Genomic DNA, 27,416 nt, shown 5'->3' with positions numbered 1-27,416 from the left:
GTACATTTTTAACAAGTTACTAATTGTACCTGAAGTGTGAACTTGGGTCATTTATTTATTGTTTTGCCCAGGCTTAGGAACAGAAGTTTCATTCTCTAAACAAAGCCTGATGAAATGCAGATTATTTTTTTTCCCAGTATTTTTTCCAGTGGCTTTGACACCCCAAGAAAACCTGAAAGCAAACTAGAAACCAGCAGTGGATTTAAGGCGAGCAGATTTGGTGTGAGGGGTGAACTAAAACACCTCCTTGGAGGAAAAAAAACCACATGCAGCAACAACTTGGGTGAGCAAACCACGACCCACAGCAGGAAAAAAACCCCAAACGCTTTCAACTCAAGTTAAACTTACCCTGAAAGTTCCCCACTCCGTGTTGTCCCTATTCCCTCGGGAATACGGGGGAAGGAAGGCCCCTCTGCGTGTTTTTCGGGATATAGAGTATAAATATAGGAGGAGTCATGCCACGGACTAGATGCAGAGATTGCACACTATTATTGCATGCGCTGGGTAGTACATGCCAAGGACGCGGCCCTCGCTCGGAATCCCGCGGGACGCTCCCGCCTCCCGGAGCGCCGGCTCCATCCCGGAGTCCGGCCCGGCCCTCGGCGGCCCCGCTGCCCTCGGCAGTCCCAGGCGCGCGGGATGCCCGGCCCGGCGCGTTATGTGAAGCGGTCGGAATTCATTTTGCGCAGTTTGGGGGGGAGGTTCCCCTCCATCCTCCCGCCGCCCCCCGAGAGCTTCTGCAGCTTGGGGGGCAGCTCAGCCACCGACTGGCTCATGGGATCCGACATCATCTTCGTGGTCTTAGAGCCCAGCTTCTCCTCGGAGTTGCCGGGCACCGAGCTGATGCGCTGGAGTTTCATGGGCAAATCGCCCATGCTGTAGGCCTTCTCCGAGGTGGTGGAGCTCATCCTGAGCAGTTTTTTTGGGAAGTCGTCCCTCCCGGTGATTTTCTGCAGTTTTGAGGGCAGCTTTGTGCCCACCTCGTCGAGCCCATCCAGGCACTCCACGGAGTTGTTCCTCTCCTTGCTGTTGCTGACGGCGGGCGGGATCAGGGGTGAGGACATGAGGAGCATCTCCTCCTGCTCCTTCACGCTGTAGGGTGGGGTGGGCACCTCGAACGTGGCGTGGAACTGGGAATAATCCACCTTGAAGAACCCTTCTTCCAAGGAGATCACCGGGAAGAAGCGATGGCCCCAGAGCACCTCGTCCTCCGTGTAGGATGTCCTGGCTTGGCATGTCATCCCTGCAAGGAGAAGGGAGGAAAAGCTTCCACCAGTTCCAGGAAATCGGAGATGCGCAGAAATCCTTGAGCAATTCCATGAACTGGATTTTATGGGTTTAAATGTATGAAAAAAAAGCACTGGCCTGCATTTGTTTGGAGGAAATGATGCACCAGGGGAGGTTTAGGTGGATATTAGGGAAAATTCCTTCATGGAAAGGGCTGTCCAAGGCAGTGGTGGCGTCCCCAGCCCTGGAGGGATTTCAAAGCCCTGTGGATGTGGCACCTGGGGACGTGGGGCAGTGGTGCTGCTTGTTGGTTGGACTTGATGACCTTAAAGGTCTTTTCCAACCTTAAGGGTTCCGTGATTTTAGGATTCTACAGCTGTTAAAGCATCATTCCCAAGGGGAATGATACCAGCGGAAGGGGCGGAACTGAGGAATTCCCACCTACATTTACAGACTCTTTGTGGCGGTGCTGCTGCCCAAGGGACATCAGGGCTGCCTGAGAACCCTGGGACTGAACCAGCAGGAGCTGTAAGAGCAAATGGGACTTGTCAGATCCTAAAGTATTCCTAAGTTATTCCATATTTCCCTCATGTCCATGAACACACACAAAACCAGCCCCTCATAGGCACATTCCAACCCATCAGGGAGCAGCAAGTTCCACAAAATACATTTATTCCTCTCCAAAGGCCTCACCAGTAATCTGCTCCCAGATCCATCGCTGCCAGGCTGGGATCCAGCTCCAAAAAATTATCAGGGAATAAAACCATGACTAAGAGGCACAACACTGCCCTTCCTCTTCCTCCCACCGTGGAGAAAAGTCCCCTCAAGCACCAGACTTGGCCACCCTGGTGACCCTTGGCAATCAGAGGGAGATGACGCTCCTGGATTGCTGGAGGCTTCCTGCTTTTTAAAAATTTTTATTATTATTATTTTTATTTTTAACCCCTCTCTGTAGCAATCTGTAAATTACGCTGCCATTTGCTCCTCACGCAGCCAAGTGGAACTGTGACATTTGGATTTCAGGAAGCTCCATCCACCTCTGCAAACACATCCCCTGCCTGGCTCACCAGGATGATGCCTGGGAGCCAGGAGAAAAGGAAAGGAGCTTGGGAAGGCACAGGAAAAACAACAGCGGGGCTGCAGCGAGGGGGAGTGGGATGGAATGTGATACACAGCCAGGAAAATTCCAGTTTATCCCACTTCATGCTACTGCTGACGGGATCAGTGTTGGTTTGGCTGCTGATCACAAGACAAAACTCTGCTTCCCACTTTATCTCTTGGGAGAAAACCATGAATCCAGGATTTTAGCATTGGATGCTGCTCCCACTGCCGGGAAGGCCTCACACCTGCAGGAACACACCCAGAGCCGTCCCTCATCCAGGACATATTTTTTGTACTTCCCAGTGAATCTCACCCAGAGGCCAGGTGCTCCTGCTCATTAACTGGGGTGGAAGCAATCCCCTTCCTAAAGGGTTTAGGAAAAACCTGCAATTCTGAGAAAAATGGCAATTTGAGTGAGCTCTGCTTCCACCTGCGCCCTTCACTCTGCAGCTGCTCAGGAGCAGCTTCACCAGCACATCCCAGAGCTTCCCCTGCTGTCCCTCAGCCCTGACCCCCGCTGGGACCTCCTCAAGTACTGAACGTGGGATTCCACATCTGAATCTGTACCTGCATCTGTATCCCCATCTGAATCCATATCCACATCTGCATCTGTATCCCCATCTGAATCCATACCCACATCTGCATCTGTATTCACATTCCCATGCAAATCCATATCCACATCTGCATCTGTATTCACATCCCCATCCGAATCCCTATCCACATCTGCATCTGTATCCCCATCTGAATCCATATCCACATCTGCATCTGTATCCACATCTGAATCCATATCCACATCTGCACCTGTATCCCCATCTGAATCCATATCCACATCCACATCTGCATCTGTATCCCCATCTGAATCCATATCCACATCTGCATCTGTATCCACATCCCCATCCATATCCACATCTGCATCTGTATCCCCATCTGAATCCATATCCACATCTGCACCTGTATCCCCATCCGAATCCATATCCACATCTGCACCTGTATCCCCATCTGAATCCATATCCATATCCACATCTGCATCTGTATCCCCATCCGAATCCCTATCCACATCTGCACCTGTATCCCCATCTGAATCCATATCCACATCTGCACCTGTATCCCCATCTGAATCCATATCCACATCTGCACCTGTATCCCCATCTGAATCCATATCCATATCCACATCTGCATCTGTATCCCCATCCGAATCCCTATCCACATCTGCATCTGTATCCCCATCTGAATCCATATCCACATCTGCACCTGTATCCCCATCTGAATCCATATCCACATCTGCATCTGTATTCACATTCCCATGCAAATCCATATCCACATCTGCATCTGTATTCACATCCACATCTGAATCCATATCCACATCTGCACCTGTATCCCCATCTGAATCCATATCCACATCTGCATCTGTATTCACATTCCCATGCAAATCCATATCCACATCTGCATCTGTATTCACATCCACATCTGAATCCATATCCACATCTGCATCTGTATCCCCATCTGAATCCATATCCACATCTGCATCTGTATCCACATCCCCATCCATATCCACATCTGCATCCACATCCCGATCCAAATTCCCATTCACACCTATATCCACACCCACATCTGCATTCCCATCCCTGTCAGCATCTGCCTCCCCATCCTCATCCTCATCCCCTTCTGCATCCACATCTCCAGACCCAGCTCCACCTGCATTCCCATTCCAATCTGCTTCCACACCCTGTCAGCAGCTGCATTCCAAACCCCGTCCCCATCCCAGGCAATCCCATGGCAATGCCAGGGGCTGTTCCCAAGGGCTATTCCCACCTCCTGCTCCGTGGTCCTGCCTCTCCCAGCAGGCTTTCCACGGAGGACTTTCATACCCACCATTACCATGGAAAAATGGATCAGCTGAATCTCGGGAAAATCAGCCGCAGATTCTGTCTCATTCCCACATCAGCTCACTGGAGGGATAAATATTTGCAGGAATATCGTTTGTCTTTCAAATCCATGGATCTCCTTCCCCAACAAACCCAAGGGCACAAATTATTTAAGAGCCTCTCAGGATGAACAGCAGCAGCCAATATTCCCAACATGTCAGCCAATATCAGCCCCAGCTCTGAGCTCACAGGGTTGTTCTGCCATTCCACACTTGTATTCCAGCAGTAACAGAACCCCAGGATGGTTTGGGTTGGGAGGGTCCTTAAAGCCCATCCCATCCCACCCCTGCCATGGCAGGGACACCTCCCACTGTCCCAGGCTGCTCCAAGCCCCAATGTCCAGCCTGGCCTTGGGCACTGCCAGGGATCCAGGGGCAGCCCCAGCTGCTCTGGGCACCCTGTGCCAGGGCCTGCCCACCCTCCCAGGGAACAATTCCCAATTCCCAATATCCCATCCAGCCCTGCCCTCTGGCACTGGGAAGCCATTCCCTGGGTCCTGTCCCTCCAGGCCTTGTCCCCAGTCCCTCTGCAGCTCTCCTGGAGCCCCTTCAGGCCCTGCCAGGGGCTCGGAGCTCTCCCTGTGTCCTTCCCTTCTCCAGGTGAACATTCCCAGCTCTCCCAGCCTGGCTCCAGAGCTGAGGGGCTCCATCCTACACCAGGACCTTTGTCCCCAGCACACCTCCTAAAAAGCACCACGCTCCAAATCCATGAGTATTTCCACGTTTTCCCACAGAAAGGGCAGGATCAGTGGGTGCACGCCACCTCTGCCAGCCCTTCCGATAATTACCCCAGGATTACTTTCCATGAATTTTGCTCATGGATATCGCTCCTGGCTCCCAGTTTTCCATTCCTGCTGTTGGCATGGAAGGGTTTCCATTTCCTGAGCTTTTCTCCCCTCTCGAGTTCCCCCTCAGCAGGGCCCGCAGCCCGCGCTGCCTCCGCCGCCTCCACCCCGACCACGGGCCTGCTCCCAGCTTCCCAAGTTCTCCACGTGATTAATATTCATTTGCAGGATAAATTCCCAGCTCCGGCTTGGAAGCCAACAGGCTGCCTGCAGAGGAATTATTTATTATGGAATTAAGCAGCCGTTCGTCAAAGGAAAATGTTTGGAGTGTTTTGTTCCCTGCTCCCAGCTCAGCCTCCCTCAGGCTCTGCGAGCTGGGAACCAGCAAAGCTCTGCCTGCACACAAATCCCACCTGAACAGGTACAACAATCCCAGATTCCAGCAGAAATACCCCAAAATATCCAATAAAACCCCTCTCCATCGCCTCGAAAACAGGGAATGCTTGTTTTGCATGCGGGGAATCCAGAGGAGCTGTGGCTGCCCCATCCCTGGCAGTGTCCAAGGCCACTTGGATGGGGCTTGGAGCAGCCTGGGACAGCAGAAGGTGTCCCAGCCATCCAGGTAAGGACGATCCTTAACTTCCTTCCAATCCAAGCCATTCCGTGTTTCCGTGATTCTCGCTGTCAGCCCAGCTCAGAGCTGCATCCCTGGATTAATGAGGGGGCAGATGGAGGCCAAAAAAAAAAAAACCCGTAAATAAATGCTTTGACTAATTCCACCCCCTAATAATCCTCCAATTACTTCCAAATTTCCGAAGGACCCAGATGGAGCTGGCTGTTTTCTAGAGCCTTAACATAAATTGCCTTGAAAAGAATCCCAGCCCTGCCGTTACTTATCCCATCTGATTCCCGAGGCTGGCTGCTGCCTGGGAAATCACGGATCATTAACCAGCTTTTAACAGCCCCCCCTGCCCTGGAGAGGCCTCAGAAGCAATTCTGGCACCCAAAGGTTCTGTGGCTCTTTTCCCTCTCCAAAGTAATGCCAGAAATTCCACCTCCAGCTGCTGGAATGCAGCTTGCTGGCCAAGGGCTGGACACAGGGACATCAGGTGTCCTTCCCAACGTGGAAAAGTTCATCTGAATCAGTGGGGAAAGAGGGAATTAATGGGGAATTATGGACTCAGCAGCACATGGTCCCAACAGCCACAAAAAGGGCATCTCTGTGTCCCAGGATTGGGAGGAAGAGGAACCTCCAGCAGGAATTTCTGGCCAAAATGCACAAATCTCCTTCTTTTTGTCAGGTTTTTAACTTTTTCTTAGGAAGAGCTCCTGCCCTGCAGGTTCAAACTCCTGGAGCTGAGCCAGGGGCTCCTCCCTGTGCATTTTGGGGGTTGATCTGCCTTAAACCTGCAATTTTCCTGGAAAACCTCCAAAATACCTGTTAAAGGTGAATCACACAGCAATGACTGATGAATTTCTAACAACTGAGCTAATTCAGAACTGCAATTTAAGGCCCCTGAAGGGAAGAGTAAAGCCTGATTAGGGCTTGATATAAAACATACAACACTCACCCCCCTGCTCTTTCAGGGCCAAGGGAGGATTTGCTGCTGCAGGAAGAAGGATTCCCACAGCAACCTCTCCTCTTCCAGGGCTGCAGAGGAGGTAATGGAATCCTGGAATGGTTTGGGTCAGAAGGGAAGTTAAGGATCATCCCATCCCACCCCTGCCATGGCAGGGACACCTTCCACCATCCCAGGGTGCTCCAAGCCCCGTCCAACCTGGCCTGGGACACTGCCAGGGATCCAGGGACAGCCACAGCTTCACTCCAAACACAGGGATAGCAACTGCTCTATCCAAGGAAGAGTGGGAGATCCTGATGTTCCCACCTGGAACGGTGACAGACGGATGGGATCTGCAATCAGCCCTGATAACAGGGACACCGAGCGGGGTCAGCCCCCAAACCAGGAGGGTTTCAGCTCTCAGGCTCTTCCTCTCCCCCTGCACTGCCACGCTGTTTTCCCATGGAAGTTCAGCCGCCAGACTGGGAAATGCACAGCCCGCCGGGAGCGCTCCTCCGCAGACAGAGCGTGGGGCTGAGGCTGCACCACCTCCATCTCCCGGCAAGAACAGCTATTTCTGGCGCTAACGTTTCCCAGCTCCGCTCCAAGGCTGCTCCTCCATTAAAGTGACGATGGCTTGAAGTGCTCCAGAACGTTCTGGCAATCCATGGCCAGGGAGCTGGGAATGTTCACCTGGAGAAGGGAAGGGCACAGGGAGAACTCAGAGCCCCTTGCAGGGCCTAAAGAGACTCCAGGAGAGCTGGAGAGGGACTGGGGACAAGGCATGGAGGGACAGGACCCAGGGAATGGCTTCCCAGTGCCAGAGGGCAGGGCTGGATGGGAGATTGGGAATTGGGAATTGCTGGCTGGGAGGGTGGGGGAGCAATTTTTCCATAAAACCCCATTTTGGTTAAAGAGAAATAAAATACAGCATTTCCTGAAATGTGAGGCACAAAATGTGCCCTAAAGGTACCAACCATAAAACCCCTTTATGAACCCATGAACATACCACAGAATCCTAGAATTATCTGGGTTGGAAGGGACATTAAAGATCATCTCATTCCAGCCCACGGGCAGGGACACCTCCCGCTATCCCAGGCTCCTCCAAGCCCTGTCCAGCCTGGCCTTGGACACTTCTAGGGATCCAGGGGCATTAATTTCCCATTAATTTTAATCCCTGGGAATTCCAACACACAGTGATTTACCACATCAACTCTGTGTGCAAAAAGGACCCAAAGATCCCTTCCAACCCAACCATTCCATGATCCCATGCTCCCGTGGCTCCAGGATCACTCCTGTCAGTCAGACATCAGTTTTATCCCAAATACTTTATTTCTCCTCACCCTCAGGAGCAATCCCAGGCTCCTGCTCCTCTCCTCAGTCCAGCCCCGTTGTTTATCTCCACTCCATAAATACCTCCTGCTTTATTCCCACTGTTCTCCCGGAGCATTCCTGACATTTAAACACATCCACTGACACCAAAGGTATTTCCCTTATCAGCCAGGCCTCTTCCCGGGGCGCTTTTCAATCCCTCACAGCCCCAGATTTCCCTGGCACCCTCAGCACCTCGGTCGGGTGTTTGCCAGGACCATGCTTAGTCCAAATCACGGCAGGTTTCCAAAATCCCATGGAAGCAGCACAGGAAAGCACATCCTGCTCCTGCTCCCACACCCAGGGACGCAACAGGCTGCTGGCAGGTGAGGAACATCCCTTTTTTGTATCAAAAAAAGAGGGGAAAATGAAAGTTTGGCAGCCTCCAGGGCTGCCCTGCCAGGTCTGGAGCAGGGTTTTCCATCCTTTTGGAAGAGCAGAGGAAGGAGCAGTTATCTGGATCAAACCACCCGGTGCACATTCCATGCAATAATTAATCCGGGGAATCTGCCCTGCTATTTTTATCCTCTCCTGATTTTTTTAATCCCAACCCCAGACTCTGCTCCATTCCTTTCCCTACGGCCGGAATGCATCAGGGCTGATCCCAGCCCCTCCAGCCCCTTCCTTGGAGCAGGTTCCTTTCCCAGAGCCATCTGCCACGTTCCCAGGTTTGCATCATTCCCCTCCCACCCGGCCAGGATTGACTCAGCAGCACCAGAAGGGAAGGATTTCATTCCCTGCTCCAGCAGCTCCCTGCTCGGATGCACCGGGAAGGGCAGGGAGAAAAGGATGGAGGGAGGAGGGATGGGAATGGGAGAGGCAATGCATCCCTCCCCATGGATGGGGATATTCCCAGGGAGCTGGGGACATGGATAAAATAGGGTTTGGACATAAACTGGAATTGCCCATCCATGCCCTGGAGAAAAGCAGTGGATGCTCTCCAGAGCTCCCATCAGCCTCCAGTATTCCCAGATTTTTCCTGACAGCACAGTCCTGTGAAAATATTCCTTATGCTAAACAGAGAATCCCAGACTGGTTTGGGTGGGATGAGAAATTAAGGATCATCCCAATCCAGCCCTGCCATGGGCAGGGACACTTCCCACTGTCCCAGGCTGCTCCAAGCCCCAATGTCCAGCCTGGCCTTGGGCACTGCCAGGGATCCAGGGGCAGCCACAGCTGCTCTGGGCACCCTGTGTCAGGAAAAAAAACCCTTCATGGAAAAAACAATCCAGGCCTGGCAGTCCCCATCCCTGGAGGGATTCCAAAGCCCCGTGGATGCGGGGACATGGGCCAGTGGTGGCCTGGGCAGTGCTGGGAATGGTTGGACCCCATGCGCTCAGAGGGATTTTCCAGCCTAAAAAATGGAGCTGGTTCTGCTTTCCATGGAGCGTGGGCTCCAAAGTGCAGCTGGAAATGAGGGGATTCATCTGTGGCTCAGTGTTGGGAATGGCAGGGAAGAGTCCCAGGGAGAAAGGAATGCTCTGTGAAATCCCAGGAGATCAGAGGTCTCTCGGAGCAACACCTGAGGGAAGTCAGTAAAAAAGGGGAAAACAAAGATATGGGCAGGAATTCCTGCTCTCCAAACGGGAACGCTTCCACTGTGAGGCTGAGCCCGGCCCTTCCCTCCCCTCTCACAGCCACTCCTCCAGCAGCTCCCGCTCCTCCAAACTCCCACCCGGCCATATGGGCTCAGCACCGAAATAGAGCTCTCCTCTGCAGGGCTTGGCAGCCCTACCAACACCCCGAGGGAGCCAGAGACGCCTTCCTGGCACGGAAAATCCAGCTCTCTTCAGATGGAAAGGGACAATTCATTGGGGCGGACAGCGGGGCCACACAGGGAGAGCATTCCTGGGCTCCAGGGCCTGGGGACGTTCCCTCAGTGCTGCCAGAGGGACACCTGCTCCAACCCAGCATCCCTGCCCATCCACCCTATGGAAAAAGGCTCTCAGGATGCTTGGGAGACTGATTTAAATAGAACAGAAAGTCAGCAGGTGCTTTCTGAGCTGCAAGTAACCTGTATCAACGGCAGGCTGATCCAGAGGAGGATGATCCGCCTCTGATTGCCCAGAGAAGCTGTGGATTCCCCACCCCTGGAAGTGTCCAAGGCTGGATGGAGCTCGGAGCAGCCTGGGACAGTGGGAGGTGTCCCTGCCCATGGCAGGGGTGAGATAGGATGGGCTTTAAGGTCCCTTCCCACCCAGACCATCTGGGACTCCATGGTTTTACAGAAGGCAGCACGGAGCTGTTTGGGAATAACCTCTCGGGGCTTAGCGCCACTAGTCTGACGCAGGGACTGACCTGTTGAGTATCTTTAAAATATTAAATATTCTGAGGCCATCAATTAATCCCCACAACTGCTTCCAACAAAGCTGCTCCGTGATTCCTGCTCCTCACCTGCAGTCCCGGCCTGGCCAGGGAATTCAAGGAGATCCCTCCCCCGAATTGATCAGGAGAGAAGGAAACAGCTGGAGCTGTGCCAGAGGGGGATGGGATGGAGCTCAGGGAAAGGTTCTTCCCCCAGAGGGTGCTGGGCACTGCCCAGGCTCCCCAGGGAATGGGCACGGCCCCGAGGCTGCCAGAGCTCCAGGAGCGTTTGGACAGCGCTGCCAGGGGTGCCCAGGGTGGGGTTGTTGGGGGGTCTGTGCAGGGAAGGAGCTGGATCCACGATCCTGTGCATCCTTCCAGCTCTGACATTCCCTGATTCTATGCAGACCTTGTTCACCATCCCCTCCTGGGATCCCAGTATTTAAAATTCCTGAGAACACAGACTGCACTCCCGTGTTCCCAGGGGTATCCCAGGGCTGGATCCAGGGGATGACCCCTCACAGAGGGGACATGGGGCCAGTGACCGCCTGCTGTGGGACAGGAACACCTGGAAAAGGGGATCACCAACCCCTGGCAACCCCAAACCTCCTGCTCTGAGGGATTGTTCTGCTCCTCTGTGCCCCAGACAGCTGCTGAGGCTGGGTTGGAGCAGCTTTCCCAGCTCCTCACCTGCATCCATCTGTCTGGCACTGGGAACATCCCAGCTCCCATCCCCACCTCTCCCAGGCCGGAACAGCTCCTGTCATGTATTTCAGATCCATGCACAGCTCCAACACCACCTCCCTTGAACTAAACATAGCTCGTGGCACGCAGGCGGCGGGAAGAGCTGACAAACATTCCCTGCCTGACACCGGGAGCACAGCGCTCCCGGGAAAGAGAGGATCGGGGCTGTCAGCACTGCGGGAACGGCTGTCAGGCTGGATTTGGGGCTGGAAAAGGCTCTTCGGGAATCCACACACACCTTGCTGGGCCATGGATATATAAATATATACAAATTTATACAAATAGCATGGGATGACAGGCTCCCAGAGTGGTTTGGGTTGGGAAGGACATTAAATCCCACCCCATTCCACCCTCTGCCATGGGCAGGGACACCTGCCACTATCCCAGGTTGTTCCAGCTTGGCCTGGAACACTCCCAGGGATGGGGCAGTCTCCCCTTCCCATGCAGGGAGCAGAGAGTTCAATGTGACCTCCCCAACTTGGAAAAGCTGAAAACCTTTTCCCCCTGCAAAACCTTCCCAGCCAGCATCTCCACATCCTCAGCAATTCCATGCTGGATTTTCCCCACTGGTGACCCATTTTCCTGCTCCCCCCAGGTGCATCACCAGGTGCTCAACACCTCCAAGCTGCTCCTGCATCCGCAGCATCCTCAAACCTCTCCCGGGGGAAAACAAACACCCCAAAACACGTGGGATAAACACCCCCAAATCCCACAGGCCCGGCATTTCCTGGAGCAGAGGCAGATAGGGCTCAGAGGTTTTGGATGCTGCTCCCTCCCTGTGGCTCCCACCGCGGTTCAGATCCGAGGGCGGCACAGAGGGAAATCATTTCCTGCAGCGTGGGCAGGAGGGAGGGAGGGAGGGAAGGAGTCGATCCCGAGGGCAGGGAAGGTTAATTAGGGCCCACATCCCTGGGGATGGGATGGCATCCAGCAGGCTCGTTGTTCCCAGGAGGATGGATCCGCCACGTCCCAGCCCGAGCCGCACAAATACCCACATGCCTGCGGGGGTTTCTAATTTTACATCCCAGCCTTGCTGCCATCCCGAGCGTGCTGATTGAGCTCTCCCCAGGCTGGCTTAAAAGCCTCCGAGTCTGGAGCATTTTTGTCGTTTTAGGGGAAACGATGCCTTTTTTTTTTCCTGAAGGTTTCAGGAGCGGCTCGGTATTTGTGATGTTGGGAATTCTGGCTGCTGCTCTTTGCCTTGGCCCATCCCAAATGTCAGGGCACTGCTTTGCTTCCAGGAAAAATCCTGGTGGGCTGCAGAGGTGCTTCCACACCTCCACAGGATCCCAGCCTGGTTCGGGTGGGAAGGGACCTTAAATCCCATCCTATTCCATCCCTGCCATGGGCAGGGACACCTCCCACTGTCCCAGGCTGCTCCAGCCTGGCCTTGGACACTGCCAGGGATCCAGGGGCAGCCACAGCTGCTCTGGGAATTTCATTCCAGGGCTTCCCCACCCTCCCAGCCAGGAATTCCTTCCCAATATCCCACCTAACCCTGCCCTCTGGCACTGGGAAGCCATTCCCTGTGTCCTGTCACTTCTTGTCCCAAGTCCCTCCACAGCTCTCCTGGAGCCCATTCCCCTCCCTGGAAGTGTCCAAGGCCGGGCTGGACGGGGCTTGGAGCAGCTGGGATAGCGGGAGGTGCCAGGGATGGACTGGGATGGGCTCTAAGGTCCCTTCCCACCCAGCCCATCCTGAAATTCTGTGATTTACATTCTTAAAACTTCCTGGGTAGGAGCCACTGCTGCTCATTTTCCCTATCCCCATCTCATTCCCATGTGCCCAGTCTGGGATGAACAGGGACAAGGCTTCAAAGCAGGAAGCCACAGCCACCCCACACGGTCATCCCAGCCCTTCCACCCCCTAAGGGAATTCCAGAGGGAATTCCCTTTGCAGCAGCACCCCAGAGCCCCCCGAATCCGGCTGCTCCCGAGCGCACCCGGCCCAGACCCATCTCAGTGCTCCCGAGGACAGCAGCAGCCTCTGGAATAGCGGATCCCACTCCCTGAGAATCCTTAATTGCTTTGTTTGTGTTTACGGGGCTCTCAGGCTGATCTGCTCAGCGCTAATGAGCCATTAACTCCCAATTAGGAGCTCTCCGAGCACAGCTCTAATTCCAGGGAGCTCTGCTGATGAATTAATTACCAGGTGAGCTCGGCTGCTGCCTCGGAGCGAGGCCTCCCGAGCCCCAGCACCCCGGGAACAGCATTCCCTAAATAACTGCTCCTGGAGACACTGTGTTCCTGTGGGAACACAGACTCACCACCACGAAATCCCAGGATGGGTTGGGTGGGAAGGGACCTTCAATCCCATCCCAATCCACCCCTGCCATGGGCAGCGACACTTCTGCTATCCGAGGCTGCTCCAGCCTGGCCTGGGACACTTCCAGGGATCCAGGGGCAGCCACAGCTGCTCTGGGATTCCATCCCAGGGCCTCCCCACCCTCCCAGCCAGGAATTCCTTCCCAATATCCCATCTACAGTGGAAATCTGGAATGCTTTCACAGGCATCATGGATCAAGCCACAACTCCAGGCATGTTTTCCATGCGGCTTTTAAATTCTTAACCTCTGCCAGGTATTAAAAAAAAAAAGGAAAACCCCATTTTGTTCTGGCTGAGGTCCCTGGTACAAAGCACCCTGTGAATTTTTCCGAGCTTCCCAAGCCTGCCCAAGTCTGGCTGCCGAGCAGCACTGGGGGAAGCAGCCACGGGCAGGGAAATCGGAGGGAATATTAAATATAAATCCCAGCTCCTTCATCACGTGGAGCGCTGAACACGGAGTCAGCAATGTTCCACTGGGGGAAATTCCATCCCAGCTCCGTGCCCCGGGAATTTAAAGTGTCTGCAGCACAGCGAGGAGTGGGAAAGGCTCCAGAGGCACATTGGGAATGTGCTCAGCACCTCGGGCTGTGTCCTGTTGGGTGAGCACAGCTAAAAGATGGGAAGGGTCAAGCGATGGAACAGAAAGGCAAAAGGGATGAAGCGTTCATAGGGATCAGGGTTTGGGAGTTTGGAGAGCTCTGGGATGTGCTTTTAGCTGGGACTTGGAGTGGGGCCCCTCGGCTGCTGCTTGAACCAACCCCAGCACCCAGGAACCACCACCCCAGCCAGAATCCCAGGATCACTGAGGCTGGAAAAGCCCTCCAAGGGCCTGATCCCCACCTTGTCACACAGCCCAGGGGTCGATGGGATCCTGGGAAGGAATTCCTGGCTGGGAGGGTGGCCAGGCCCTGGCACAGGGTGCCCAGAGAAGCTGCGGCTGCCCCTGGGTCCCTGGCAGTGTCCCAGGCCAGGTCGGACGGGGCTTGGAGCAGCCTGGGATAGTGGAAAATGTCCCTGCTGGATGAGCTTTAAGGTCCCTTCCCACCCAACCCGTTCCATGATTCTGTGATTCCCTGATCTTTATCACCCTCGCACTGACAACGTAATTTTAAATTTAAACATGTTCCAGTTCTTGGTTACACCGATCCCAAAAATACTCCAGAAGCCACAACCAGCCCCACACCCACCTCCAGCCCACATTAAATCCCTGGAGGTTTCCTGGAGAAGCCAAAGCCGGGACACAGCCAGGAACACGGGGAGCAGGAAGATGGAGAGAGCCCTCCCTGTGGGACTCGCAGCCATCCCATGTCCTTAATCACAGTTAGTGCTGCCTGTCCCGGGTTATTCATCCCGGAGCTCCGAGCTGTGTCCTGACGGATCCGGTGCGGCCACGGATCGATATCTTAACGAGGAGAGAGGAAATCTCATCAGGAAAATTGCTGCTCCAGAGGCTGCCTTGCCTTGGCTCCATTTATCTCTGCACCTCTGGGTCATCTTTCCCTAGACCTGTCCCAATGGAACAGGAGGTGATTCCTGATGGGATTGGGGGGTGCCTGAATCACCCCAGAGCAGCTGTGGGACCTCACAGCATCCCAAAGTTATCACTGCCACGAATTCCAGAACATGGAATAGTTTAGGTGGGAAGGACCTTAAATCTCATCCAGTGCCACCCCTGCCATGGGCAGGGACACCTCCCACTGTCCCAGGCTGCTCCCAGCCCCAATGTCCAGCCTGGCCTTGGGCACTGCCAGGGATCCAGGGGCAGCCACAGCTGCTCTGGCAATTCCAGCCCAGCCCCTCCCCACCCTCATATCCAGGAATTCCTTCCCAATATCGCATCTAAATCAACCCAAATCCTTCAGCTGCAAGCCTTTCCCTCTTGTCCTTGTCACACAGGGGCTCCTTGAATCGTTATCATTTCTGACAAACCCCGAGCAGAAAGAATCCTTGGAGGCAATAAATGGAATAAATCCATAACAACAGCAGGAATTTCAGCACAAGGGGCGGGGCAGGGCAGAGGCACAGAGCAGATCCGGGAGCTGGATAAGGAGAGGGGGATTCCAGCCCAGGCTGCATCCTGCTGCCCACAGCCTCACGCAGATAAGGCTGACCCAGCTCTGCTCCACAAGCAATAAATCTCCGGATAAATCGACTCCATGGAGCATTTTCCTGTCTGGGGGCACAATTGTTTGTTTCTTTGTTGGATTTTTATTGTCCTGCCAGTGTTGAATTGCAGGGGCAGCCACAGCTGCTCTGGGAATTCCAGCCCAGACCCTCGCCACTCTCCCAGCCAGCAATTCCCAATTGCCAATCTCCCATCCAGCCCTGCCCTCTGGCACTGGGAAGCCATTCCCTGTGTCCTGGCCCTCCAGGCCTTGTCCCCAGTCCCTCTCCAGCTCTCCTGGAGCCCCTTCAGGCCCTGCAAGGGGCTCGGAGCTCTCCCTGTGTCCTTCCCTTCTCCAGGTGAACATTCCCAACTCTCCCAGCCTGGCTCCAGAGGGGCTCCAGCCCTGGAGCAGCTCCGGGGACTCCTCTGGGCTCTCTCCAGCAGCTCCAGGTCCCTCCTGTGCTGGGGCAGCTCTGCAGGTGGGGTCTCAGCTGGCCGGGGCAGAGGGGCAGAATTCCGCCTTCCTGCAGGTCACAGATCCCAGAGGCACCTGGACACCCTGATCCAATGCCCTGCTCCTGGCAACCCCATCCTCCCCCTGTTCCCACCACTGCCCGGATTTGGTGTGAAATCCCGGGATTTAGGCCCCAGCACTCACAGCACAGGGGCTGAGTTTGCTCTGCTGGGAGCTTCGGGATTCATTCATGTCCTGCACGACGTCCCCGGGAGCTCCAGGGAGTCACTAAGGCTGCAAACAAGGCTGAGGAGCCCGCAGTAAATGCTGCACTGAGGGCAGGGAGCTGTTCCCAGCAGCCTCTCCCAGCGCTGGGATGGCACACACGGCTCCAAACCCTTGGAACCCCGTCACGGTCACTAAAGGGCTTAGTCTGGACTCCCAGATGAATTCAGAGCAACAAGGCGGGATGAGGATCCTCCCTGGATGCTTCCAGGGGCAGCTCAGCGGTGAATAAACAATGGGCAGCCTTTGTCTCCATACCCCAGAAGGGCCCTGGGATCAGCCAGGAGTGGGCAGGGCTGCATCCCTGGAGCGCCATTCCCACAGGGATGCAGCCCCCTCACCCATTCCCTCTCCCCCTGCTCCCCAAATCCCACAGAACCAGCACAGACAGCAGGGAAGGGGCAGGAGGGGCCCCAGCCCTCCAGGCTCTTTCCAGCCCAAGCACAGCTTTCCCCTCGATAAATTCCCAATTCCTCCTGACACTTTGGATGACTCTCCTGGAATGTCCCGGCATTTTACCCACGACAGGCCTCTCCCCCTGCTCCTGCCAAGCACTTTTATCATCATTTCCTTCACAGTGGCATCGGTGCAGCTTGGATTGTGTAACACACGAGGAGCTAAACCAGCACTTTTCTCTTACACCTCACCTTAAAATCATCCCAAGAACCAGCAACAGGCACAGAACCAGGCCTAAACTACAACTGGTTTATGTCATCCGTAAACTGGGAGTGCCCAGCTGGGACAAATCTGGCTGCTAAGTGTCAGACAGGCAAAACAACAAGGCCTGGCTCAGGTTCTTCCCTTGGGATGAACCCCCAGGATATGGAATTCAGCTCTCAACTGCTGGAACTGTGGATGTTTGGGAAGGGTTGGGGTGTTTGGGCTGGGATGGGATGGAAGAGAGGGGCTGGGGGTGTCCAGGGAAGGGAATGGGACTGGGAAGGGGCTGGAGAAATTCTGAGGGAGCTGGAAAGGGGCTCAGCCTGGAGAAAAGGAGGATGCAGAAGGAAAAGCTCTGCAGCAGAGCCCTCCCCAGACGTCCCTCACTTTCCTTTCCCCTCACATTTTCTCCCACTTTTTGGTTTTCCCCTCACGACAAGGGGGACCCTGAGGGGCTGGAGGAGTCCAGGGAAGGGAACGGAGATAGGAAGGGGCTGGAGAATTCCTGAGGGAGCTGGGAAAGGGGCTCAGCCTGGAGCAAAGGAGGCTCAGGGGGGACCTTGTGGCTCTGCACAAGTCCCTGACAGGAGGGGGCAGCCGAGGCGGTCGGGCTCTGCTCGCAGGGAACAGAGACAGGAGGAGAGGGAACGGCCTCAGGCTGGGCCAGGGGAGGGGCAGGTGGGAAAAATCCTTCATGGAAAGGGCTGTCCAGCCCTAGCACAGGCTGGAGGCTCCATCCCTGGAGGGATTTCAAAGTCATGCCCACAGACAGCCCCTCACCCCAAAGCACATCCTGCTCCCCACACGCTTCCCAGAGAATTCCAGGTCAAAACCCTCCAAAAGGCAGAAGAAACCCAGAGTTAATCACGAGGAGAGCTCAGGGGTTTGGGCCTTTCCAAAAGGAGACATCGTGTGTGGCAGCTCAGGGACTGCAACAACTGCACTGGGAAGGCCAGTTCAGTTTGGATCACAGAATTCCAGAATGGTTTAGGCTGGAAAAGATGCACAAGATCGACTCCAACCATTCCCAGCAGTGCCCAGGCCACCACTGCCCCATGTCCCCAAGTGTCACATCCACAGAGCTTGGAAATCCCCCAGGGCTGGGGACTCTGTGCCAGGCCTGGACAGATGTATCCAGGAAGAAATTTTCCCAAATATCCAACCTAAACCTTCCCTTAAGGCCATTCCCAAGCCAGGATCCCTCAGGAGAGCACATCCGTGAGGAACCAGCCGGGAGGGAGCTGCAACATTTAACACCCCGTGCGTTGTGCAGAGCTGTAAATAAATAAAGAATAACGAGCATAAAGGGATCCAGGCCAAGGAGTAGGTATCCATGGAAAAGGCAGCCGGGCATTCCTGGCAGGTTTTGAGCAGCACATCTGCCTGAGGCAGGGCCCCTGCTGCAGGTTATTGAAGGGATGAATAAATAACACTGAACAGGGATCAGTCAGCTGCAATATTTCTGCCAGCCACATCCATAATGCACGGAGGGCAAAGATCCAGGGAAAGCTGCACTGCCAGCGGATGCAGGAGGGTGAATGAGGAGCGGGAAGAAGTTGCTACGGAGGAAAAATGGCTCCGATTTCAAAACAATAAAGGATTCAAGGAGCCACTGCGTGACAGGGACGGGAGGGAATGGCTTTACACTGAAGGATTTAGGTTGATTTAGGTGGGATGTTGGGAAGGAATTCCTGGCTGGGAGGGTGGGGAGGCCCTGGAATAGAATTCCCAGAGCAGCTGTGGCTGTCCCTGGATCCCTGGACAACCTGGGATAGTGGGAGTTGCTCTGCCCATGGAATGGGATGGGCTTTAATGTCCTTCCATCCCAAACCATTCCAGGATTCCGTGAATCAGCACCACTGGAGCACTGCAGGGTTTATTTGTCCGTGAATGTCTCCAGGAGGAGCACGCTGTGTCTATATTTAACCAGCAGCAGCCCCACATCCCAGCACTCCATGAAAAATTCAAGCCCTTCGCCTTCCCCTTTCCCACCCCAGCATTCCCGAACCCCCTCCAGCTGCAGCAGGACACAGCTCCCACAGGGAGCTGCATATTCCTCTTTTCCCTGCTCTGTCCCCCCCAGCTCCTGGCAGCAGGCACAGATCCATAGCAGAGATCAGGGGTTGGTGCTCCCGAGCTCTCCGGCCGATTGCACACGGGCATGATCGCTCCTGCTCAGCCCTCCAACACTAATTCATGGGAAAAATGGAACTCCACATGGAGCCTGCTGATCCAGAGGCTGTGGAAGCGCCGGGTCAGCACAAGGAGGCTGCTCAAGCAGGAGGAGTTCTCTCTGATGAGGCGGGAGCAGGGAATTTTTGCAAAGCCACGACTTGCGCTGAATCACCGGGATTATCCGTGGGGAAAAGGAAGGTCCTGCCCGGCTCTGGGTCAAAATCGCTCCCACTTTTCTCTCCCAGGTCTCCAAAGGGATCTCGGGGAGGAAAAGGAGGGAGCAGGGAAGGCCTGATGCAGGGAAATGGGGAATTGCTGCCTCTGGCAGGAGGAGGGAGCATTATCCAAGATAAAAGTTATGTAAGGGATGGATCCCAGAATCCCAGGCTGCCGTGGGTTGGGAGAGACCTTAAATCCCATCCCACTGTCCCAGGGTGCTCCAAGCCCCATCCAGCCTGGCCTGGGACACTTCCAGGCATTTGTTGTTACCAAGCTCTTGTCTCCCACCAGACACTTCCTTCCCTGCATTTCCCCAGCACATTCCACCTTCTCCTCAGCTTTAAAAATCCCTTTTTCCCCCTTTTCCAGCCCAGCAGCTCCAGGGGGACAGAGGGAAGCTGGAGCTGAAGGTCCCAGTCCCAGGAAATCCTGGCTCTGCCAGGGCCCAACGTGTTTTGTCCACATGACCAAGAAATATTGGATTTTCCACTGCTGGATTTTGTCTCACAGCAGCACTGGGAAAAGATCTGCCTGATGTTCAGCCCCGAGAGTTTTAAAGGAATGTTTTACAGGGATATTTTAAGGGAATATTTTATCATGCTCAGGTTATGCTTCGGAATATTTCAAATAAAATAAATGCAATTTCAAAGCCACTTCCAAGGTGTGAAATGCTGAATACTCTTTTCCTGTCACCCTCCCATCCAACACACAAGAAAAAAATCCCAAAATCCGAATGGAAAGATAAAAATAAATAAATAAATTGACCTTTAAAGGTCCCTCCCAAGCCAAACCATTCCAGAATTCCGGTATTTTACTCTCCACCTTTAAAGTTCCTGAATTTGTATTGAGGTTTCTCACTGACCCTGAGAACAGACATCCAAAACAATCCCATTTTTAAAGGGAATTACCAGAATCCTGTAATTTCCAATTCGGTCCCAGCTCTTTATTCCCTCCAGTTGCTGCATTCTGAACTCACACTCCCTGGATCTGAGAGAACCCTTCCTGTGCTTCCATAATTCCAGTTTTTTCCTGTTTTAAAGCAAATCCAGAGGAGAAGGCCTTTGATGCCATCCCGATTTCTTTAATTAAAAAGCCTGGCAGGCTCTGGAGCTCTTTAATCAGCAAATCACGGGAAGAGGTCTCCAAAATAAATTTAATGAGTTTGGAAAATGGATGCACAAACCATTCCTGCAGAGTTTTGTCTGCTTCAGATTCCCATTAAGGGTTCATTTTCCAGGAATTTTAGCAGCTTATCAATAAATTGCAGGATAATACACACAATTATAAAAGGTTGCATAATCCCAAACACATCCAGAGGCAAATCCCAGCAGGAAAATCCAGGATGAAAGTCCAATTCTGCCCAGGAACAGCACCAGGAAGCTTTGCTGACAACAGAGCTTCCAATTCTCCATCCCAGCAAGGGAAACAAGGACAAAATCTGGGAAATAAACCCTTGGAATGTTCTCCCCAATTCCACATTATCCTAATAACAGAGGGGTGGAAGACAGATCCAGAATAACCTGGAATGATCAGCACGGACCCTCAGCAATCAGCAGCAGCTCCGAGTGCTGAAAAGCCCCTGGAGCATCCCCGCTGGGAAGGGCTCCAAAAAATGGGAACAATCCCAGCCCCAGAGTGGGGCATCCTCCAGCTCCTGGGTCTGGGATTGGGAGGAACTCAGAGCACTCCCCACGCAGGAATTTTAGGTCATGGAATCCTGGAATGGTTTGGGTTGAAGGGACCTTAAATCCCATCCCATTCCATCCCAGACACCTCCCACTATCCCAGGGTCCAGCCTGGCCTTGGACACTCCTGGGGATCCAGGGGCAGCCATGGAATAACCTGTGCCAGGCCCTCCCCACCCTCCCAGCCAGGAATCCCTTCCCAATATCCATCCAAATCTTCCCTCTTTTAGCTAAAAACCATCCCAAGGAATCACCTCCATCACCCTTGGCCGTGACCCCTGCTGTGACTCCTAAAAAATCCCTCAGAGGAGACATTTCCCTAAAGGAAAGGCCTGGCTGGAATCTGGGAAGGGAAGAACTCAGCTCAGCCCTGCTGCTCCCCCCAGGGAATTCCAGGAAGGATCAGAAGCTCCCAGCTTCCCTCCTCCCTCTGGGAATACGCTGGATCCGCTTCCCACGTCTCTTCCTCCAACCAAACCCTGTCATTATGGAGGGGAAGGAGAGCAGGAAGGAATGTCGGTGTTTCCCAAAATTCAGAGGCAGCACACAGACCCCATCCAGGCGGGAGGCATCCCGGAGAAATCGTCTGGATCCGGCTTCATGAGGGAAGGCATCGGAAAGGGGGATTTTCATCAGCCAGGTGGGACTGATGAGCAGGAAGATCCCGCTTAACTCATCAGGCATCTCCCAAAAAATCTCCAGGGCCTCTGCAGCCAGCAAAAGCCAAATTTATTGGGAATATTTCCTCAATATTTCCTCAATTTTCCACACTCCAAACCCCTCGGTGCTGGAGCTGATCAGAGCCAAGGGATGAAAGCAGGGAAGGACGCTCAAGGAAAAAAATTCCTCCCAAGCACCTGCTGGAGCCAACCTGGAGCTCCAAATCCAGGGAAAAGACAGAGGTGCCTCAAACCGTGGATATTCGGAAAGCCCAACTTTGGCTGCCTCAGAACACCTCGCAGCGTGCCCGGAGGAGCAGGGAGCGCTCCAAGGCCGGGAGGGAATTCCAGCCCCGCGGACCCGCGGTGTCCCCACTCACCCGTGGTCTCGACGATTCCCTCCAGGATGACAACGATCTCGAACTGCTCCGTGTGGATGCTCCGCTGGGAGAGGTCGTAGAAGGGGCTCTTGGAGTCGATGACGTGGCAGATGGTCAGGGGGGACACCAGGAACAGCTGGTCCGCCCCGGTGCTGAACCCCACGTCCAGCTCCAGCTGATCCAGGGGCAGGAATTCCCCCTCCGGAGTCTGCCGGGACTGCGAGCGACAAGGAGGGAAAGAGAGGTTGGAGCTCCTCATCCCTGGAGTGTCCAAAGCCAGCTTGGACAAGGCTTGGGGCAACCTGGGATAGTGGAATGCCTGCCCATGGGATGGGATTTAAATCCCTTCCCACCCAAACATTCCCAGTTCTGGGATTTCACCGAGTGGAATCGGGAGTTAAGGACAATGTGGTGCTTGGGGACACGGCCAATCCAGGGAAAGTCCAGGATGGGCTCTGGGGGGGGAAGGAAATCATGGAATCCCAGAAAGTTTGGGTTGGAAAAGCCCTCCAAGGTGGAGTCCAAGCATTCCCAGCACTGCCCCAGGTCCCCAGGTGCCACATCCACGGCTTTGAAATCCCTCCAGGAATGTGACTCCAGCCCAGCCCCGGGCGGCCGTGCCAACGCCTGACCTCCCTTTCCCTTTCCATGGGGAAATCTTCCCTAATATCCAATCCAGCTCCAGGTTAAATTCCCACAGCCCATCAGTGCCCTCCCTCCCTCCCTCCCCTGCATCCGTGGGGTTCCCAGGGAATCCAGCACATCCCTCGCAGCCCTGCCGTGGGACAGCTGCAGGAATCCAGGTGTTCCCGGATCCAGCTGGGATCCCACACGCTCCGAGCTGCTCCCAGGGAATTCAGAAGGAATTCCAGAGCTGAAATCCAGATAAACCAGATAGAAGCGAACACCTCCCCAATCCCTGGAAGAACCCGACCCCAGGCAATTCCAGAGGGGATATTTTGCAAAGGAATGACCCTGAGTAACTCCCTTGCTCCAAGCGATGAGGGGGGGAAAGTCGGGAATTCTGAGGGCCATCAAAGCTCTTTCCACTCCCAAAAACCCATCCCAAAATTCCCACTGCAGCACAAGAGGCTTTGCACTCATTTCCCACCGCAGGGCTTTGGGGTTGGCTTTGCTCCTGGGCTGAGCTCAGCAGGACAAAGAAAGGAATATCCCCCCGTGGATTGGGAGTTCCAATTCCACGCAGTTCTGCAGGAAAAGAACCTTTTCCATACCAAAAGCCCTTCCCAAAGGAAATCCGGGCCCCCCGGGGCTGCACCTCAGCTGACACAGGTGACTCCCAGCCAGGGCAGGAGCTCCGAGGGAGGAGCTCCCCAATTCCCGCTCCGCGTCCCCGTGCCCCCGAAAGCTGGGAATATAAACCGGGCTCGGCAGTGCCCTGGGAAGAGGGATGGCTCTCCCTGCTGCAATCCTTGGTTTCCTCTTTTTCCCCTTAGTTTTCCCTTTTTTTCCCATTTATTGGCTTCCTTTTCCTCCCTTTTTTCCCTTTCCCTGCTTTTCTGTTTTCCCTTCCCCCCTTTTTTTCCTTTTGTTCCCTTCATCCTTTTTACTTCTTCCTTTTATTTTCCCTTTTTCCTATTTTCTTTCAGTTTTCCTTTTATTCCCCCCCTCTTGGGTCCCTTTTATTTTCCCTTCCTTGCTTTTATCCTCTTTCCTTCTCTCATTTTCCATTTCTTTTATTTTTCCCTTTTTATTTTCCCTTTCCCCTCTTTTTCCCTTTTGCTTTTATTCCTTTTTTTATCTTTTTTTACCCTTTCCCCCCCCTTTAATTTTCCCTTTCCTTTTATTTCCCTTTTTTCTTTAATTTTCCTTTTATTTTCCTCTTTCCCCTTTTTTCATTTTATTTTTTCCTCTTATTTTCCCTTTCATTTCCCTTACCCCCTTTTTTTTATTTTACTTTTCCCTTTTATTTTGCCCTTCCTCCATTTTTCCTTTTTTCCCCTTTTTTCCTTCTAATTATCCTTTCTTCCCCTTTTTTTTTTTCCTTCCCCTTTTTTTCCCAGGAGGCCTGGCCAGCCACTGCTTTTCTTCCAAGCACAAACCTTTCCTTCCCCACATTTCAAACCCAGGGAATTCTTTTGGAGCCACGCTAAGTTGGAAGCTCCAGCTTTTAAAATTCTCCCTGTGGCACTCCCAGAGCCAAAAAAAAGAGAGCCATTTTCAAATGCTGGCCTGGAAATGTCTCATTTTTGATCTTTTATAGCTTGAAATACAGGAAGTTATTAAATATATTTCTATTTCTATAGTATGTAGATATATATTTATACATTCATCGTTAAATGTTTCAAAAGGAATTTTATAAATAATATATTGTTTAATAGAAATACATTTATGATTGCATACGATTTAAATCCAGGATGTTATATTGTTATGCTATTTTTAGATATTTATCAATAGAATTAATATCTATAAACAATATTTCCAATATTTATAAACATACATTAGCACTTAGACTATTTATTAAGGCTATTCCATCATTTTAAAGCTATTAAAGGGCTATTTGGGGAGTTTTTTAGGAATTCTTTCCCTCTTTTAGGCACAGACTCCCTCAGGGTTCAGGGGAACCCAGCACTGGGACAGCGCTGATCCCAAAATCCCATGGGAAACAGGGATTTGGGGAGAACAGGACAACTTCAGGAGCCTCCCATGGGGATGAGCGTCCGTCCCTGGGGGTGGCTGGGGGAGCAGGGAGCAAAGGCGGCCACATTTCCAGGGGGGATTGTCCCGGGAATGGGGACCCTGCCTGGCCCTGCACAGCACCCTCATTCCCGGCAGGATACTCTTCCCATGGAAAGAGCACCCACATTCCCTGCACAGCACCCATCCTGAGGGAAGGACACCTCAATTCCCTGCACAGCACCCACATCCCAGCCAGGGCATCCACATTCCCGGCAGGATATCCCCTGTTCCCTGCAGGATACTCTTCCCATGGAAAGAGCACCCACATCCCAGCCAGGGCACCCACATTCCCCGCAGAACATTCCCATTCCTTGCACAGCACCCATCCCAAGGGAAGGGCATCCACATTCCCGGCACAACATCCACCCTGAGGGCAGAACATCCATGTTCCCTACGCGGCACCCACATCCCGAGGGCAGGGCACCTCCATTCCCTGCAGGACACCCAATCCCGAGGGCAGGGCACCCCCATTCCCTGCCCAGCACCCAATCCCGAGGGCAGGGCACCCCCATTCCCTGCCCAGCACCCAATCCCGAGGGCAGGGCACCTCCATTCCCTGCAGGACACCCAATCCCAAGGGCAGGGCACCCCCATTCCCTGCAGGACACCCCGTTCCCAGCACCCACCTGCGGGCACCCCCGCTCCCGGGGGATCCATGCGGGATGCTCCGCACGCGGCAAACGCCTCCCGAGCCGGCCCCTTGCTCCCACCGCTCCATCCCGATTCCCGACCCCTCTCCTCTCTGGATCCGCGGCCGCCGGGCGAGCCCCTCACCAACACCGGCTCTTCCCAGCTCTCCAGGGCAGGGATTTTCCAGGTCTAACCCTGGCACCCGGCTTTCCTTGGAGTTCACATCAATAAAGTTCTGCCTGGCTGGGCTCAGCATTATGCCCGGAGCTTTCTCCTCCCCGGCTCACAGAAGGCTTGGAGCTACAAAGGATTTACTTGTCAGGCAAACGGAGCATTTTATAGGAATCTATAAATATCCATCCCAATCCTGCGCCGAATGTAAGAATTATCCCCGAGGAGGGTGGAATGCGGTGCCTGATGGCTCCCGGAGATGCTCCCTGAGGCAGGAAAGCAGGACAGGGATGGACGCTAGGACAGCAGCAGGACCCACAAAACAATCCAGACCCACAAAACAACCCAGGATCATCCAGTCCTAGCCCTGGCCGTGGGCAGGGCCACCTTCCATGGCCCAGACTGCTCCAAGCCCCAGGGACACGGGGACAGGCACGGGCAGGAGCGAGGGGTGTCCAGGGGACACGGATGTCCCCAGGGGAGCGGCAGTGGGGCCCCGCTTCTGTCACAGAACCATGGAATTGTTTCGGTTGAAAAGCCCTCCAAGACCATGGAGTCCAACCATTCCAACCATTCCCAGCACTGCCAAGGCCCTCATGGAATTATTAAGATTGGAAAATCCCTCCAAGACCATGGAGTCCGAGCACTCCCAGCACTGCCAAGGCCCTCGCATCCCTAAGCGCCACATCCACACGGGATGGGGCCTCCACTGCTGCCCAGGACAGCTTTCCAGGGAGGAGTTTCCCCACCACCCCACTGGGAGCACCCACCTTGAGCAGCTTGCAGCGGATCTGCGCCGAGACCATGTGGCTGTTGCGGAGGTTGCCCACGCGGAACATGAGCGTGAGCTTCCCGTCGCGCATGGAGATGGCGGCGTGCTCGCTGAACATCAGCGTCTCGGCCCTCTTCTTGGGCTGCGACATCTTGATGAACATGCAGCCGATCAGGAAGGCGTCCACGATGGAGCCCAGGATGGACTGGAAGAGGAAGAGGATGATGCCCTCGGGGCACTTGTCGGTGATGTAGCGGTAGCCGTAGCCGATGGTGGCCTCGGTCTCGATGAAGAAGAGGAAGGCGGACGGGAAGTTGTACACGTTGGCCACGCACGGGGTGTAGCTGTCGTCGTGCGCCTTGTTGAGGTCCCCGCGCATGTAGGCGATCACCCACCACATGGAGGCCATGAAGAGCCAGGCCACGGTGTAGGTGAGGATGAAGATGAACAGGTTCCAGCGCCACTTGAGGTCCACCAGGGTGGTGAAGAGGTCGGACAGGTAGCGGCTGGTCTCGCCGCCCAGGTTGCCGTGCTGGACGTTGCAGCGGCCGTTCTTGTCCACGAAGCGCTGGCGCTTCCCGCGCGGGGCGCTGCGCGGGGGCGGGAGGCCTCCGCCGCTGGCCGAGGTGCTCACCACCTGGTACTCATCGCCCAGCTTGCGCCGCAGCGCCGACATGCTCCGCGCACGCCGCGCACACCGCGCACAGCCCCGCGCAGCCGGCAGAGTCCCGCGCAGCGCGCACAGCCCCGCGCACAGCCGGCTCAGCCCCGCGCAGCGCGCACAGCCCCGCACAGCCCCGCGCACAGCCCCGCGCACAGCCGGCTCAACCCCGCGCACAGCCCCGCGCAGCGCGCACAGCCCCGCGCACAGCCGGCTCAGCCCCGCGCAGCCCCGCGCAGCCCCGCGCACAGCCGGCTCAGCCCCGCACAGCCCCGCACAGCCCCGCACAGCCCCGCGCAGCCCGCCCGGCCCCGCCGCGCCGCGGCCGCGGAACCTCCGCCCGGCGCCGCCGCCGCCACCCACGCGGAGCCGCCGGCAGCGGCCCCGGGCAGGGCGGCACCGCCCCGCGCAGCGACCCTCCCTCCGCACCGCCCCGCGCAGCGACCCTCCCTCCGCACCGCCCCGCGCAGCGACCCTCCCTCCGCACCGCCCCGCGCAGCGACCCGCCCCCCGCGCACC

At 54.7% G+C, this 27,416-nt stretch overlaps 1 protein-coding gene across 1 annotated transcript; it reads right to left on the bottom strand.

Annotated features, from left to right (window-relative positions):
* Window positions 1-30: 30 nt before the first annotated feature.
* Window positions 31-27,165, bottom strand: KCNJ3 (potassium inwardly rectifying channel subfamily J member 3). Its single transcript, XM_048310338.1, has 3 exons — window positions 26,235-27,165; window positions 21,964-22,180; window positions 31-1,243 (listed from the first exon to the last, which is right to left on the bottom strand). Exons 1-3 carry the CDS (start codon window positions 26,910-26,912, stop codon window positions 657-659), a joined length of 1,482 nt encoding a protein of 493 aa, XP_048166295.1. The 5' UTR covers window positions 26,913-27,165; the 3' UTR covers window positions 31-656.
* Between the last annotated feature and the right edge of the window lie 251 nt (window positions 27,166-27,416).

This window comes from Corvus hawaiiensis, chromosome 7 (genome assembly GCF_020740725.1).
Source record: "Corvus hawaiiensis isolate bCorHaw1 chromosome 7, bCorHaw1.pri.cur, whole genome shotgun sequence".
Lineage (NCBI taxonomy): Eukaryota > Metazoa > Chordata > Aves > Passeriformes > Corvidae > Corvus > Corvus hawaiiensis.
This window is presented reverse-complemented; position numbering and strand designations above follow the sequence as displayed.

What these genes read in the sequence shown, in the direction of transcription:
- KCNJ3 (XM_048310338.1), bottom strand. Translation starts at nt 26,912, where the DNA reads ATGTCGGCGCTGCGGCGCAAGCTGGGCGATGAGTACCAGGTGGTGAGC. An exon ending in TCCGCTGCAAGCTGCTCAAG is followed by an intron (nt 22,181 to 26,234) that starts GTGGGTGCTCCC and finishes TGTCGCTCGCAG; the next exon opens with TCCCGGCAGACTCCGGAGGG. An exon ending in GGGAATCGTCGAGACCACGG is followed by an intron (nt 1,244 to 21,963) that starts GTGAGTGGGGAC and finishes TTCTCCTTGCAG; the next exon opens with GGATGACATGCCAAGCCAGG.